Genomic DNA, 14,688 nt, shown 5'->3' with positions numbered 1-14,688 from the left:
AATCACAATTCGGCGCCAAGTAACCCCAATAACCTTGTTCTCACTTCATACTTCTGAAAGTTGCATCCGGTATATTGAAAAAGCAACGCCCTCCAGTCGTCGCCTTTGGGCTTCAATAAGAGCCGTCAATTGTTACGTGCCGAGGATCAACAACGTGGGGATACCAAACCTTCTCCGCCTAAGCGAGGGATATCGATTCAAGGTTCAAATGTTAAATAAAACCTGCCAGAGGGAACTTCGAAATCACAACGACGATAGAGATCTCCGCCATTTCAATCACAGCATTTTTCAGGTCTCAGCCTCTCAAAAACAGTCACACAAACAACATGGAGTCAATCAAGGAGAAGCAGACCGTGGCCGAACACGATATCACAATTCAGATATGCCCAGATCCAACGCATTCTCCCATCACCGAGCAGTCTGCTGAAGAGACAGTCGTGAACGTCGACTACTCAGGAGCGTTCGCGAAGATAGACCCTGCAGAGATCAAGCTGGTCCGGAAGCTCGACATGATCATCATGGTCAGTAGGATCCACCTCACTAGGAGATGTAATCCCCAGAACACGGGGTGATAACACCAAGCAGCCCGTCGTCTGGCTCCTGGTCTTCCTGAACTTTTTCACCCGCCAGTCCATCAGCGTCGCGAGGCTCGACGGCTTCGAGCGCGAGCTGGGGATCACAGGCACCGACTTCTCCCTCGCCGTCTCCCTCCACTACGTAGGCTACCTGCTCGTCCAGGTCCCCAGCAACATGCTCCTCACCAAGATCCCGCCGCCCGTATACCTCTCCGTCACGATGGGCATCATGTCCATCGGCACGGCCCTCACCGCCGTGCTGCATAACCGCCAGAACCTGATGATCCAGCGCTTCTTCCTGGGCCTGATCGCAGCCCCCATCTATCCGGGCTGTGTGTACGTCGTATCGCTCTTCTACAAGCGCAAGGAGCTCGCCGCGAGGGTCACGATTGTCTACACGGCTAGTATCTTCGCCACGGGCATGAACGGGCTCATGGCCGCACCCATTTTCCGCTCCATGCGGGGCGTCCTTGGGCTGTCGGGTTGGTGAGCAGCTTCTAGATACAATGCTTTCCCCTTCAAGAAGCAGGCATGCCCTACTTCCAGCCTACATAATAAAGACTTCACCGGCTACACATCTTACGACAGGCTATGATAACTCTGTAGCCTACTCCCCGCCGTATTCGCATCAAGCCACTTCTTTGGTTCTTTTACTGCTAACTTCTAACTTCGAAACAAAGGAGATGGAACTACATAATTTTCGGCGTCATCTCGGTTATCGTTTCGGCCGTCTCGTTCTTCATCTTACCTGATGAGCCGCTCAAGACCAAGTGGCTCAGCCCGGCGGAGCGCCGCCTTGCCCACGATAGGATCGCCGCGGACACCGTCGAGCTCCAGGAGAAGGGCAGTATGCTTCAGGGGCTGAAAGATGCCCTGAAAGACCGGAGGGTCTGGATGTTCGTCGTCATACAGCATGTCAACGCTTTTGCGGGAAGCATTCGCGTCTTCTTGCCCACGCTGCTCGCGACTCTAGGTGAGCAACTCATGACAACCGGTTTCTTTTCATGAGTACTCGAACAATGCGGATGAACTAGCATTGACTAACAAATCTCTTCTCCCAACCCCAGGCTTCGGCCAATTCCAAACCCTCGTGATGACATCCCCGCCATATCTGGTCGCCTGTGTCTCGGCCGTGGGCGTCTCCATCTCGTCCGGCCACTTCAACGAGCGCACGTGGCACCTCACCTCGCTCAAGACGCTCGCTGCCGTCGGCTTCTCCCTCGCGGCGGCGACTCTGAATCCGCCGGTGCGCTACTTTGCCGCCTTTGTGTTCATCATTGGCACCTGGGGCGGCACATCGATCACGCAGTCGTGGATCGCCAGCACGTGTGCGCAATCCAAGGAGAAGAGGGCTGTGGCCATTGCGCTGGGGAATTTGTCTGCTTCGTCAACGTTGATCTGGACCCCAGTATGTGATTTACTCGTTCTTTTAAGCCCCATACTTGATTCCATCTGCCCACCCAAAACTCCCCGTGACATTGATGAAGCCCGGCTGACCAGTATTCCCACCTGTAATAGTATCTGTGGCCTGACTCGTCCGCCCCGCGATACGCACTCCCGTTGATCACGTGTGCGTCTGGGGCAGTGGTATCTATCATTCTTTTCTGGTTTATGAGGTGGGACCTCAGGCGGCAGAACAAGAGGATTCGCGAGACCGATGCTACAAGTCGGCTGTTCTATGCATATTGATCCTGAGCGCCTCAGCCCGGACTCATGTACCAGTGCTTGAGTACTCTGCCTGACGGGCCCAATTAGGGCTGCCGTTGAATTCACTTGTACAGTAACACTATCAGATATTGTCAGATACCTAGCATTGTGGCCTGTCATTTGGGGCACTTACTATCGTTCCACGATGGTTGCGAAAGTGAAACACACGAACAATTTATCTGGTTTCACTTCTGTTCCGTATACGTCCGAGGATATACATGGTTCAACTACAAGCTATTGAAAGAGACAGCTGCGTTCTGTGGTCTTGGAAAGACATATCCCATTGTTGCAAGAACACAACCTAGTTCTCTGGATCACCGGGAAGCTTTATTAGCCAAGCGAGGGCTAATGAGGAGCTGTGGTGTATTAAACACTCAGCAAATTGGGATTCAGCGCCGCATCACTTCCGCCTGCACGTTATTTACAATGATTCGTATAGAAGAAACTACACAATTGAGCATACTTGAACCAAATACAACGCTATATCGGGACCAGGTGGCCCGAACCAGTCACATCCATGCCTCATGCACAAGTTAAAGTATGGGAAGTGCTGTTCAAGAAGGCACCCGAGTTTCTCATACAACGCTGGATTCCATCAGTAGGCTCAGAACTGAGAGTTATTGATGGTATTACATGTGAAAAATAAGAAGCCATTCCGGCCGTGTATACGTAGAAAGAAGCTGCTGTATCCTCGCCATTTCTATCCTTTGTGTCCCATGAGGAACGAGGAATTAGTTGAGAGCCAAGCCATACAAGATTAGCATTCAACCCCGAAGCGTTGGGGGAAATGGCTGAGGTGTTCTAGCATTAGAAAGCAGCGTCCCTCATGATGCTTCCATATCTTCTCACATCACATGCCAGGAGATTCTTGCACACGGACTTTCTCACAACTTGAGAAATCCGAGAACCGAGCTCAGGACGCCGCCGACGTCAAAACCGCCAGAGACGGTCTTGCCGACCAGGTTTCCTCCGAGTTTTGTAACAACGCCGACAACGCTAGTGAGCGAGCTCACGATGCCGGGAGCAGAAAGTTGGTCCACAAGCGTCGTCAAGTTGCCAAGTCCTCCCTTCAGGACGCTCTGGATGACCGACGAAGACGCACCAGCGTATTTGCCACCGGTGAGGCTGCCTATCACAGATCCGACCTCGCCGAGAATGTCGCCAACAATGGGGATGGAGCCAGAAGCCGTGGCAGTTTCTTTTCCAGCGGCCTCAACGAGACCCTCGACGAGACCGACAATGTTCGTGAGGCTACCGATAGCACCGGTTGCCTGGTCGTTGCCTGCGAAGGTGGTGTTGAGATTCGCAAGACCGGTGGTGATCTCAGCGGCGATATTGAGGGTGCCACCGTTGCCGGCGTTGGTCAGGATGTTGGTGGCGACAGAGTCGACCTCTCCAAGGACGCTATTGACCGAGGAGGAGTCCAACTCAATGCCAAGGTCGGAGAGGAAGGAGCCGACGACAGGGAGGTCCAAGAGTCCGCCGAGCAAGCCGGTCCTGCTTCCACGGTTAGTCCTGTATGAGAAACTCCAGGAGTCCGGTGAGACGTACAAGCTGGACAATTGCCGCTCGTGGACAGGGGCATCTGCCTTGGCTAATGGTGTGGCCAGAACAGGGACAAAAAAGGCGGCAAGCGTAGCGGAAGCGAAGGTCGTGAAACGCATCTTGATCACTATTGTTCAATGTTGCTGTAAAGTAATAAAAACAGAGTTGGTTTCGACTGAATTAATGTCAACTGATGCGTTTATGGAACGACAACTGCAAATGCAGAGATGGTGAGCAAGGGAACGCAAACTTGGTGTAGTGAGAGCTCTGGTCACGCAAAAACCTCCTGGCACCCCATTGCTATATACTTCAACACCCACCACCAACAGATTATGATATCCATGCTCAATAGGTTCCATGAAGATCACCTCCTTTCACCATCCCTTCATTGTTTCAGCCAGGGTATTGGAGAGTTACCCTAAGCCTTCAGCTTGCGCTTCCTCAAAATGATATTATCTTCCAAGGTTCTCATTTTGCAACGGAAGGTTTTCTAGAACGACGATCTACCTACGTGCTCCGCATTTTTCTGTCAGCTGGGGCGAAGATCTGGATCGGCACTTCACTAATGTGGCTACTTCCAAGGTGTAAAATTACTAAGGCTTGCCGTCAGCTTCGCACGGGACAGGGGATCATCCCTCATAAGAAAATACTCAAATGCTCCGCATGTCACCAATCAAGCACCGGCTGAAATGCAACATCCAAAGCCCTGAAGTTCTTTGAAGAACCTTTTGAGGCCAATCAATGACCTAACCAGTGATAATTGAAGTTGCGACTTTCAGTTGACCGCAAATCGGAAGAGGGGAGGACAAATATCCATCCTATTCCACTGAAGATTATCCGAATATCGTCATATCGTCTCGGCATAGCCCCTATCTATTTTCACCCACTCCAGGCAGATCCACCATCTCATTGGCCTCTGACTCTTGGGCAGACTCCATTTTGCTCGTTTCTCTTCTACTATCATTGTTCAACAATGTTCACGCGTCTTGCACTAGGGTAATAATATATTTCTATTCCCTTTTATTTCATGTGTTTCTTATCTTAGCCGTACCTTTCGTTACCAACTGGTACCGCTCACAGGGGTTCCAATCCCTCGCCGCGCTCCTTCGTTCCCAGGTAGCCAAACAAGAAAAAATGACAAGAATCTCCATGCCCTCACCTGCGCGTAAAACGTCTACTGATACGAGTTAGAAATGATATATGTAGGAAGGGACACTTCTGTGAATGCTAAAATGATTGATGGGCACATCTCCCTGCACACAATATTTGAGACATGTAGTCGTTCAAATGTTCCTTCATTATTTGCATTCTAATGACACAGGCAGCTGTGAGGGGTGCATCTGCTGTGTCGGCCAGTCCGTAACTACCTAGGTACCTTGATACCCCAAGTACAGACCTCCGTTCAGTTGGAGGGTGAAGACCATTACATGAGGGCCATTCCCGTACCGGATTGCGGGTCTATTTCGAGTCCTACTGTGTAAGTCAAAGTCGTTTCGCTAGGACCATGCGAAAGGCACGACACAACAAGGCCACGGGCAGCTTCTGGCTTTAACTCTTCCATCTTTCGTAGTTACTTGAGAACTCGTCAAATTGAGTTCGGATCTCCCCCCCCCCCCCAAAAGAAATCGACCTCCGCAAGCGGCGACACAATCGCGCCCACAAATTGAAAAAGCCTACCAGTGTCAACTGCCCAGGTGGATTGGCTCAAAGTGTTTGATGCTCGCAACACTACGTTGAAGCCCACAATGCTTCCTAAAGCCTTACGATTGCATTCCCGGCCGAGAATCAGGTCTCTAAATCAAGCAAGTTGATATTGATTGACGGAGGGAATGCTACGTGACTAACAAGAATAGAGTTAGATAGATTCGGACGAATCGAAGCACCCTGGCCTAGACTTTGGCTTGTCTCGACCAGCTGCCCAACCGTCTCTGGAGTTACAGGCCGCCGCTAACTGGCTGGGCAGAGCATGAGTTGGTGCAGTCTGAGCGTTTGAAACATGAAGCCGAACCTTTATCAGTTGCAACCCATGACACAGATACAGATACTGTTGCCAACTGGTGCCGGGCCCGCGGACTGCACGTATCCGGTTGCAGTATCCCTGCAGGAAGGTGCTCCACACTACACCCTACCGGCACCCAACTTCACCGTGGCAGCCGGGACCGACGGGCGTTTGCTGGTTCACCGCAAGTGCTCATCAGTCCCCGAGGCTCCTCTCCCTTGGTCTACATACATCCACAAGAACTCGACCGCACAGAATCAACACCCAGCCCTGAACCTTAGCTGCACACCAGACGCCCATCATGGCATACGACTGTAACAAGTGCTACCGGTGGTTCAACACGTCTCACGCGCAATGGCAGCACAAGGCCGACAAGGACCACTTCGACTGGGAGTGCACCGTCTGCACCATGACATGGGAGACGGAGTCGCAGCGCAAGCAGCACGAGATCGAGTACCACCACTACTGCGCCGACTGCGACCGCACCTTCATGAACTACAACAACATCCAGCAGCACCTCCGGTCGTCGGCCCACGTCAGCCCCTCCGCCATCACCTGCCCCTTCTGCAAGAAGGGCTTCACCACCGCCACGGGCCTCGTCCACCACATCGAGAGCAGCGCCTGCCCCAGCGCCAGGAACCTCGACCGCGACGCCGTCTACCGCGCCGTCCGCCAGAAGGACCCCTCGGGCGTCATCTCCAAGAAGCTCATCGGCTGGACCGGCTCCAGCTCCTTCGAGGCCACCACCCGCACCTGGAACCCCTACCTGGACGCCTACGAGTGCTATCTCTGCAACCGCACCTTCGAGCGGCTGTCCAGCCTGAACCAGCATCTCCAGTCCCCTGCGCGTGCGTTTTTTTTTTCCGGATCGTTGCCAGTTTGTTCTTTGTTGTTTGATGGTGCTGACATATTGATATTCTGCGCAGACCAGCAGAAGCTGTATCACTGCCCGAAATGCCGAAAGGATTTTGTCTCCCTCGCTGCCATCATCAACCACTTTGAGAGTGAGAGCTGTGGCTACACTCGCTTCAGCACCGTGCAGACGGGCATCCGTGGCCTGACGGATGGTAGCCGTCTGCTTTCCTTCCGCTGATTCAAGGTTGGTGTTGGCAGTGCGTTTGAGGACTGACCTTGTGTTGCTGACTTTTTTCCCGTCGTAGTTTGCTGGAAATACACCCAAACACAGCGGACAGCAATATTCATCTAACATCCTTGCCACAGCCCTGTAATGTGGTGCTGGGCTCATAGAAGAGCATGGCTGTCAATCATTGCCACCGGGTCGGCCTTGGTGTGATTATGAAGCTGATCTCGGGAGACGTGATGTCTGGCACGGCTAATCCGACTTGGTGATAATGTCGGCATCTTTATTTCTGAGGCCTTGTGAACCTGTATTACCTGTAGTCAAGATCTCTCTAAGACTGGCGGGCGGAATCAGGCAATGGTAGCCTAGAATGAGTAGCACATCAACTCGGGCCCCTCCGTAAGGTGATATTGATTCTCGCTGAGCGACCACACTGGACCGCCATTGATGACAGCTCACCACCAAGTTCTGCCCCAGCGTGTCAAACATGTGTGACGAAGAAGCTGTCTCTCAAACCAGGAAAAGCCAGCAAGCAACGATGGCAGCGCGAAATATTGGTTTCAAGCTGAAGGCTACCTTGGGTGTTGCTAGCGGTGACTTCCTGAAGTCCTCTTATTAGCCTGACCGCCGATATGCCACGGTCTTACCTAGGTCCTCCTAAGCAGTGCCTCTGAGTGCTACAATCACTTTAAATCCTCGCCGTTAAGAACTTGGCGTCGCTCAGGATCAATTTGATGTCATCGTAGGGTAGGCCTCATGTCCCATTGGTATTTAGGAGCGGTGGTGTCAGCTAGGGCATTTCTTGGAGGCGACAATCAAGGCTTAGCTGCTAGCCGTATCTTGTAGTCAGGTGGGTTGAAGATCAACTACTGCTGGGGGAAACAAGGTTTAAGGTTAAATAAATCTCGCGCAGGGGCTGTGTCGACAGACGCCATGCCAGCCCAAACCACTGCACAATAGAGGACCCTACGTCCCCGGCAAGCTCCACCGATCTTGACCGTTGCGAGTGGCGCGGCCCATAGGCCGATTTAGTGGATCATGAAGGTACTCGGAAGGCAAGTACCAAGGATATGTGGCCACCGTGCCTTTGGACCATATGGATAGTGCCCCTTAATACGAAATCCTCGTGTTGTAATGCTGCTAAGGCGAACGCCAACCGCTGTAAGTGGAGACTGCATGAACATAAATAGCATCCGTGGAGGGACAACCCTCGTCTGGCCGGGGTGACACCTGCTACTTCGGCTTACCCGCCCCGAAATGAGCCCGCCCCCAACGTCGGGACGCCAACACAGGATGAACGCATGTCTCCTATAAACATGGCCGGCCAGCCACGGAGTGGTAGAGGATGTCATCTTTTTCCGGGATGCAGCCCTTCTTTCCCGGATAGCTTCCACTCGCTCATGAAGAATGTCGGCCGCACTGCTCTCGCTGGCTTGCCTGCCAGGCGCGCTCTCAGCGGTGCTTGACCTTCCTATATGGTTGAAGAACGGTTACGTGAGTCATAGGAGATGAACGCACATACATGAATATACACTGACGTGCAGCCCAGTCAGTGGTTGATGTGGAGGTTGGGACGCCTCCTGTCGCGCACACCCTTCTGTTCGACACCGGAAGCGCGACGACTTGGATGATCGCCGCGAAGTGCGATGGGACAGCCCTCTGCGCGAACAACAGCGGATTCAACCGCACGGGATACAACGAGACCAGTTCGTCGACAGCCAAGGCCACCGGCGCGTATGGCTCGATTGATTATCTGGGAGGCATGACGGCGGGTGTCGGAATGGAGGATGTCTTCGCGTTCCCGTCCGCCCCTGACACGGCCTGGAACCAGACCTTCCTGGAGGCGTACCAGTCCTCGTGGTTCAACATCCCCGCCGACGGATTCCTGGGTCTGGCCTTCAACACAATCTCGGATGCGAACACGACAACGTTGGTGGAGACGCTCCTGTCGTCAGGCCAGCTGGACGAGCCCAAGTTTGGGCTCTACTATGGAACCGAGCTGGAGAACACCGGCGACAGCGCTGGAGAGGGAAGGCTGACGCTGGGAGGCTCGCATGAGGAGACGTACGTCGACGGCGACCTGGTCTGGACCGACCTGTCCCCAGCCGACGAGCGTGCCCAGCTGTGGCGGGTCGACATGGTGTCCGCGGTGGGCACGACCTCCAACAAGACAGAGTCCGCCGTCGCCCTCTCGGGGGCGTGGGGCGTGTTCGACACAGGAGGAGGACGCATCTCGGTGCCGGAGAGGCTGATCGACGACATCTACGCGAGCATCGGGATGAACTGGACGGCGATCATCGGCGGGGAGCACCTCCCGCTCTGCACCGAGTTCACGGACGCGTGGTCGATCGAGTTCAACATCGGCGACAGCAGCAACCCGAGCACGCTGGTCATCACGGGCGACATGCTCAGGAAGCCCGGGTTCGCGACGGGCGAGGACAAGTACTGCTGGCCGCCGTTCGACCCCGGCGAGTCTGACGGTCTGTTCCTGTTCGGGTCGGACTTCATGCAGATGCGCTACACCGTCTTCGACTTTGGGGGGTTCGAGCCGTCGACGTACAAGACGAGGATCGGGTTCGGGGCGTTGAAGGACGAGTACCGACCCGAGCACATCTGAGTATCCCTTGGTCACTGATCTCCGATAATAGTCACTTCTTTAGTTGAAGGTAAAAAATCTGAATTGTCAGGAACATCGCTTGCAGTATCTGAATTTTGGGTGTTTGTGCTGTGTCTTGTCTTCCCAGTGTGATTTTCTTGGCGCGTGTGTACAAGACGCTGCGCTTGCTTGGGTGAGTCAAACGCCACCCAAAGTGGCAGTCGCACTTGGGCAGCTGGGGCAGCTTTGGACCATCAACCAACCCTCAGCAGCCCACGCTGACGTCGAGTCCATTTTCGAAACAAAACAAACACAAAGAGCAGCTCAAGTCGGCCGTGGCTCGTTCGTCCTTCCCCCGTTTGCCTCTGTCCCAAACCCCACCAGTCTCTCTTGCACTCGTCATGCTGCATCCAACACCATGGACCCTGATTTCCATCGTCTTCGCCCTCGAGGCTATCAGAATCCACAGTTCCAGCCTGCGATGACGTCGCACTCCCAGCCCTCTCACCGGTCAACCTACTATGCTTTCAGCTCGCCGGGGCCCATCACTTCAGCAGGTCCGATACCAATCACACACGATGCAAACGAGTTCTACCAACAGGTGCCACACCACGACAGGCTTCAGTTTGCTGGGAATGGAAATACGCTTCACTACGCTACTGCTTCCCAGAACCTCCACTACCAGCTTCAAATGGGGTAAGGCCCGCCTTTCACCTGCTTTTTATTTCATCCACTTACCCCAGGGCACTCTACTAAAGATGCTTCAGTGATGCTGAATACGAGCCGGCCCCGCGCCACTCGTGGCAGGTGCCGCCCTCACACCACCAGGGAAGAGACGACCAGGAAGGCGAGCGAAAGCACACCCCCGATCAAGAGCCCCGAGGCAGGAAGCGCCACCAAAGATCGCACAGCACACGATTACGCAGCAAAGAACGACCAGACAGCGAGCCCCACCGCTCACTTGCGCCATTGAAACCAAAGCGAGGTTTTTTTCGAGCCGCCTCGCGACTGCGCAAAACTCGACCGCCATCTGACGGGTTTCTACGGACAGCAGAGAGGCCGCCTGCAGACTTCTTGGCCCCATCGCATGAGCCCGGTCATGCCCCGAAGATCGACTTGGAAAAGTATCGATACGATGGCCACGATAGATACGGCACGGCGCCCCCGCGGGAAAGACAAGCACACTCGCCGGTCCCGACACTAGCCACTCCTCCGGGCCGTCGCTCAACCTCTAGAGGTGACAGGCGGAACGCAAGCTATCACAAGACGCGTGTATCGTATTCCACGCGTGCAGAAGTGCCCCATCGCGCCCACCGGGCACAATCGCGGAATCCTAGTGCCCAGCTATCTAGCCTTACCCGGACAAGCCCTACACGCAACACAGCAGGTGACCGCCCGTATTCAAGGTCAGGCCTGACGGATTTCGACGAGGATGTAGAGATACCGAGGATGAATGGGTTGCTTGACATCTGGGACTCGACGGATAATCCAAACTGGGAGGAAGAGACCTTTGCGCTCTGCGACTTGGAACACTGCCGTCGCTGTGGGAAATACTTCGTGCTGATGAGGACGATTGGACACAGATGTCGCAGATGAGGTTAGATCCGTGAATCGTCACAAGAAGATTCCGGTCTGAGTCCGCTGCCTTCCCACTGAGCACGTGGCATCGCCGGTGGCAGCGGTTCGGTTGGGCTTACAAGGCACAAATACTGATCGTGGGTCCAAAACTTGATTCTCGTTCACGCCGTCGGTGCAAGTTACCGGCCAGGCTGGTTTCCTTCAATAACGCTAGACATGAGCTAAAGGCACAGGAGGCTAGATGCTCGTGCGAGAAGGGCGCGGCTGCGATGTGCGACGACCAATTTTCTGGAGAAGGCTACATACATATAGCACAAGTCTGCCCCTTTGGCAGCCCCCACAATCAAGTCGTGGTTACTGCATGATTTCCTGCGACCTGCAGAAAATCTGCTTGTCCCGTTCCTCCCCACTGCTACTGCTTTAACTTTTACTATTAGAACGGACTGAGTTGCGACAGCGCGGATTTGCTCCCGTGATTTCCACGCCCTACAAAAGTGCCGTTGAACAAAGGCAGCGCCTCGCCAATTCTTTCTGCCAAACCCTCCGGCAGGTTGTTATCAATGATATTGTGTCAGCTCGGCCCCTTTTCGATATACCCTGTATTCTTTGCAACCTCAATCTTGGAAACGTTCATTTCATCCTTCCTCGCCCGACCGCTCGGCCAACCGACGTCCAGCAAATTGCCGACCTACAGCCGCAGCTAGGAATTTGATCGGCAACCATGGAAATGGAGAGTCGAACCCCATTTCAGTCCTCCGGTCTCGTGTGGTACCGATTCCAGCAGAAACAATCAAGACTCGCTATGTTGCCGACAGAACTCTTGGAGATGGTCGTTGGTTTTCTTGTGGCCGAACCCAATGGAGCCTCAGCTGCGAGCGACGAGAGACTGAAGAGTCAACGGGACTTGTTCGCACTCTCGTTGGTTTGCAGAGAGTTTACCCAAATCGCAAGTTCCGAGCTGTACAAGGTCGCACAGGTCGTACACATTGCGACAGACGCAGGCTTAGAGTCCTTCCTCCGAACCGTGGCTCGTCGAAGGGACGTGGCGCAAATTACCCAAACACTGTCTCTAAAATTCAAACTCTGCGGCGACAATCTTTCGGGGCCAAAGAATCACGACCTCTGTTCCATGATATACGAGATTCTCTACTTGACAAAGGGAGTGAAGCTGCTGGAACTCGATCTCAAGGAATGCACCTGTTGTGTCAGGAACAGCAGCCCACAACATCTTAGCAGTAAGCCAGAGCCCTTGAAATGCGTTTTAGTCATTTATTCAAACTTATTCTTCATTCCTTCTTTCCTGAATACTCTTTCATTTGAGTGTGGGACTGGCCATGCCCGGCACAAAGGTCTACAGGCCATCCACTGACACCCTCACAGCCGGCTACGACAGCCTTGCCGAATCACTGGCCAACCGCCTACGTGATGAGACGAACTTGAGTCTCGGAGATCGAACATTCCTACCAGGTCTCCGTGATCTTCGCTATGATAGGAATGGGCCGTGCATTGCCAGTGCGTATCCTGTGTACTTGGTGTTCGCTCTACTCCGTCAATTGAACGAAGGTCGAGATGCCTTGAGTATACAGGAGGTTATTGATGATATTCTCCTCTAAAATCGGAACCATCACTTCTCGTATCACAGGATTGGTGCGGAGCAGCCTGGACCTCGTACTACCCAAGGGGGACGTCACTGCGCAGGCATTGTGGATTTGGAAGGTACTCATGGCTCTGGAAAACCCGAGGGACAACTGAACAAGGTCAACACGCTCTGCGGCAATCCAAACCGCGGCACCACGTCGGTCGAATAAAGGGGGCCTGATGGCGTACCCAATACGGCCTCCTTCCTTGCCCACGCTTTCGCCCTTCCTCCTCCACACACAGCCTCTTCGTCTTCTCTTCGCCCACTTCGCCACTACGATAGTTGAGCCTGCTATCGATGGCCTGTCCAACCGTTTCTACCCCTCGATTTCGTCCTAAAATGCTGTCGGCTCCAACACAATCGCTCACCAATTTCGACTTTCCTGAATGGTCTGGATATCGGCAAAACTTCATCCGGATCAATTTGGGTCTTCTGCCTTCGGAATATCTTGCTTCCACAAATATCAGCCTCGCCGCCTTTAACTAGTGGCGTGGAATTGTTTTTCATCTTTCTTTTTCTATTATCTTCGAACTGCGAGTTGCTGTCACATTATTGGCTTGAAATGATGGAAGACATCAAGGCATCATCATTTATGCCGCTAATAAACCTCCCCGATGCGCGACGATGTATCCGCGCTGCATCTACCGCGGCCAAGAAGCTAGGCGGGCTTCTTAGCAACACCTGCCGGAAACGGGAAATCTAATGTCGATCACCTGCTGTGGCACGAACTGGGCATTGCGCGATCATTCAAATACTATGGTGATATCTGGGCCAGACAGCCCTGGAGGGATTGCAAATTTTAAAATGGTCAAGCTGCCGCCGGTTCTGCCGGGCTGATATCCCCGCAAGATCGAAATTCACCCGCCGGACAAGATGAAGATCAGCTCCGAAATCATCCGCTTCACCACCGCAGCGACGGGCCTGCTCGCCATGACGGCCCACGCGCAGAACTCAACAACAGTCGGGCCCGAGACCGGCTCTCTCGTCGTCGTCGGCGGCGGCTCCCTCAGTGACAACATTTACCAGCGCGTCATCGACCTAGCAGGCGGCAGTGGGCCGGCATCCTCCATCGTGGTGGTCCCCACGGCGGACGGCGCAGAATCATACGACCAGGACGCGGCGGGCGCGGCCTCGTTCCGGCGGCTCGGCGCCGGGACCGTGACGGTGCTGCACACCTACGACCCCGCCGTCGCGGACACGGAGGAATTCGTGGCGCCCCTCCTCGACGCGACGGGCGTGTGGTTCGGCGGCGGGCGGCAGTGGCGCCTCGTCGACGCGTACGCGGGGACCAGGGCCGAGGCGGCGTTCCGCGGCGTCCTGGGCCGCGGCGGGGTCATCGGCGGGTCCAGCGCCGGCGCGAGCATCCAGGGGAGCTTCCTCGCGCGGGGCGACACGGCCAACAACCAGGTCATGGCCGGGGACCACCAGGTCGGCTTCGGCTACCTCAGGGACACGGCCGTCGACCAGCACGTGCTGGTGCGGAACCGCGTGTTCGACATGTTTGACATCCTGCGGGCCCGGCCTGAGCTGCTCGGGTTCGGCATCGACGAGAACACGGCGCTGGTTGTCTCTGGGGATGACGCGGAGGTCATTGGGGCGAGCTATGTTGCTGTCTACGATGGGGGGTTCTGGTCCAGGGAGGGCAGTGACCTTAAGAATCTGCCTGACTCTAGTTCTATCTTTTACTACCTGCGCAATGGTGATCGTTATGATCTTGGAGCACGAAAGGTGGTCGAGTAGGATGATTTCGTTACTCGAGGTACAGACACATTCTCGGCGCCAGCTAGTTCTAGAAAAAATTTACACGTACTCTCACTAGTATTTCTGCTTGCATTCGAGTCCTCATCTCATCCATACATGATAATTATGCTGCCTCGGGGGAGTCTTTTGCTGGAAGCATGGCGCCATCACCTAGTGGGTGGCGAGAGGAGCATTGCAGTTGCGGGACAAGAAAAGCCAAGATTTCAC

The 14,688-nt window shown here is 54.3% G+C and overlaps 7 protein-coding genes across 7 annotated transcripts; 6 read left to right on the top strand and 1 right to left on the bottom strand.

The window, feature by feature from the left end:
• Positions 1-326: 326 nt before the first annotated feature.
• Positions 327-2,264, top strand: KVR01_007722 (uncharacterized protein; the record flags this gene model as incomplete). Its single annotated transcript, XM_044793134.1, has 5 exons — positions 327-521; positions 586-1,061; positions 1,256-1,548; positions 1,643-1,983; positions 2,094-2,264. 5 exons carry the CDS (start codon positions 327-329, stop codon positions 2,262-2,264), a joined length of 1,476 nt encoding a protein of 491 aa, XP_044642700.1.
• A 902-nt stretch (positions 2,265-3,166) lies between these two features.
• Positions 3,167-3,946, bottom strand: KVR01_008152 (uncharacterized protein; the record flags this gene model as incomplete). The annotated part of the gene is made up of 2 exons (XM_044793213.1): positions 3,167-3,779; positions 3,834-3,946. The coding sequence occupies 2 exons, from the start codon at positions 3,944-3,946 to the stop codon at positions 3,167-3,169; spliced, it is 726 nt and encodes a 241-aa protein (XP_044643130.1).
• A 1,671-nt stretch (positions 3,947-5,617) lies between these two features.
• KVR01_008342 (uncharacterized protein) lies at positions 5,618-7,775 on the top strand. The gene has a single exon (XM_044787346.1). It carries the CDS (start codon positions 6,128-6,130, stop codon positions 6,917-6,919), a length of 792 nt encoding a protein of 263 aa, XP_044643320.1. The 5' UTR covers positions 5,618-6,127; the 3' UTR covers positions 6,920-7,775.
• A 539-nt stretch (positions 7,776-8,314) lies between these two features.
• Positions 8,315-9,524, top strand: KVR01_007712 (uncharacterized protein; the record flags this gene model as incomplete). The annotated part of the gene is made up of 2 exons (XM_044783860.1): positions 8,315-8,401; positions 8,457-9,524. 2 exons carry the CDS (start codon positions 8,315-8,317, stop codon positions 9,522-9,524), a joined length of 1,155 nt encoding a protein of 384 aa, XP_044642690.1.
• Positions 9,525-9,921: 397 nt separating this feature from the next.
• On the top strand, positions 9,922-11,099 carry KVR01_007923 (uncharacterized protein; the record flags this gene model as incomplete). The annotated part of the gene is made up of 2 exons (XM_044785951.1): positions 9,922-10,199; positions 10,271-11,099. The coding sequence occupies 2 exons, from the start codon at positions 9,922-9,924 to the stop codon at positions 11,097-11,099; spliced, it is 1,107 nt and encodes a 368-aa protein (XP_044642901.1).
• Positions 11,100-11,802: 703 nt separating this feature from the next.
• Positions 11,803-12,694, top strand: KVR01_008127 (uncharacterized protein; the record flags this gene model as incomplete). Its single annotated transcript, XM_044792175.1, has 2 exons — positions 11,803-12,316; positions 12,462-12,694. 2 exons carry the CDS (start codon positions 11,803-11,805, stop codon positions 12,692-12,694), a joined length of 747 nt encoding a protein of 248 aa, XP_044643105.1.
• Positions 12,695-13,593: 899 nt separating this feature from the next.
• KVR01_007749 (uncharacterized protein) lies at positions 13,594-14,460 on the top strand (the record flags this gene model as incomplete). Its single annotated transcript, XM_044788902.1, has 1 exon — positions 13,594-14,460. One exon carries the CDS (start codon positions 13,594-13,596, stop codon positions 14,458-14,460), a length of 867 nt encoding a protein of 288 aa, XP_044642727.1.
• Positions 14,461-14,688: the final 228 nt, after the last annotated feature.

Source organism: Diaporthe batatas (assembly GCF_019321695.1).
Source record: "Diaporthe batatas strain CRI 302-4 chromosome Unknown Contig00009, whole genome shotgun sequence".
In the NCBI taxonomy this organism is placed as follows: domain Eukaryota; kingdom Fungi; phylum Ascomycota; class Sordariomycetes; order Diaporthales; family Diaporthaceae; genus Diaporthe; species Diaporthe batatas.
Note: the sequence above shows the minus strand (reverse complement) of the source record. Positions and strands in the feature narration are given on the sequence as shown.

What these genes read in the sequence shown, in the direction of transcription:
- KVR01_008342 (XM_044787346.1), top strand. Translation starts at nt 6,128, where the DNA reads ATGGCATACGACTGTAACAAGTGCTACCGGTGGTTCAACACGTCTCAC.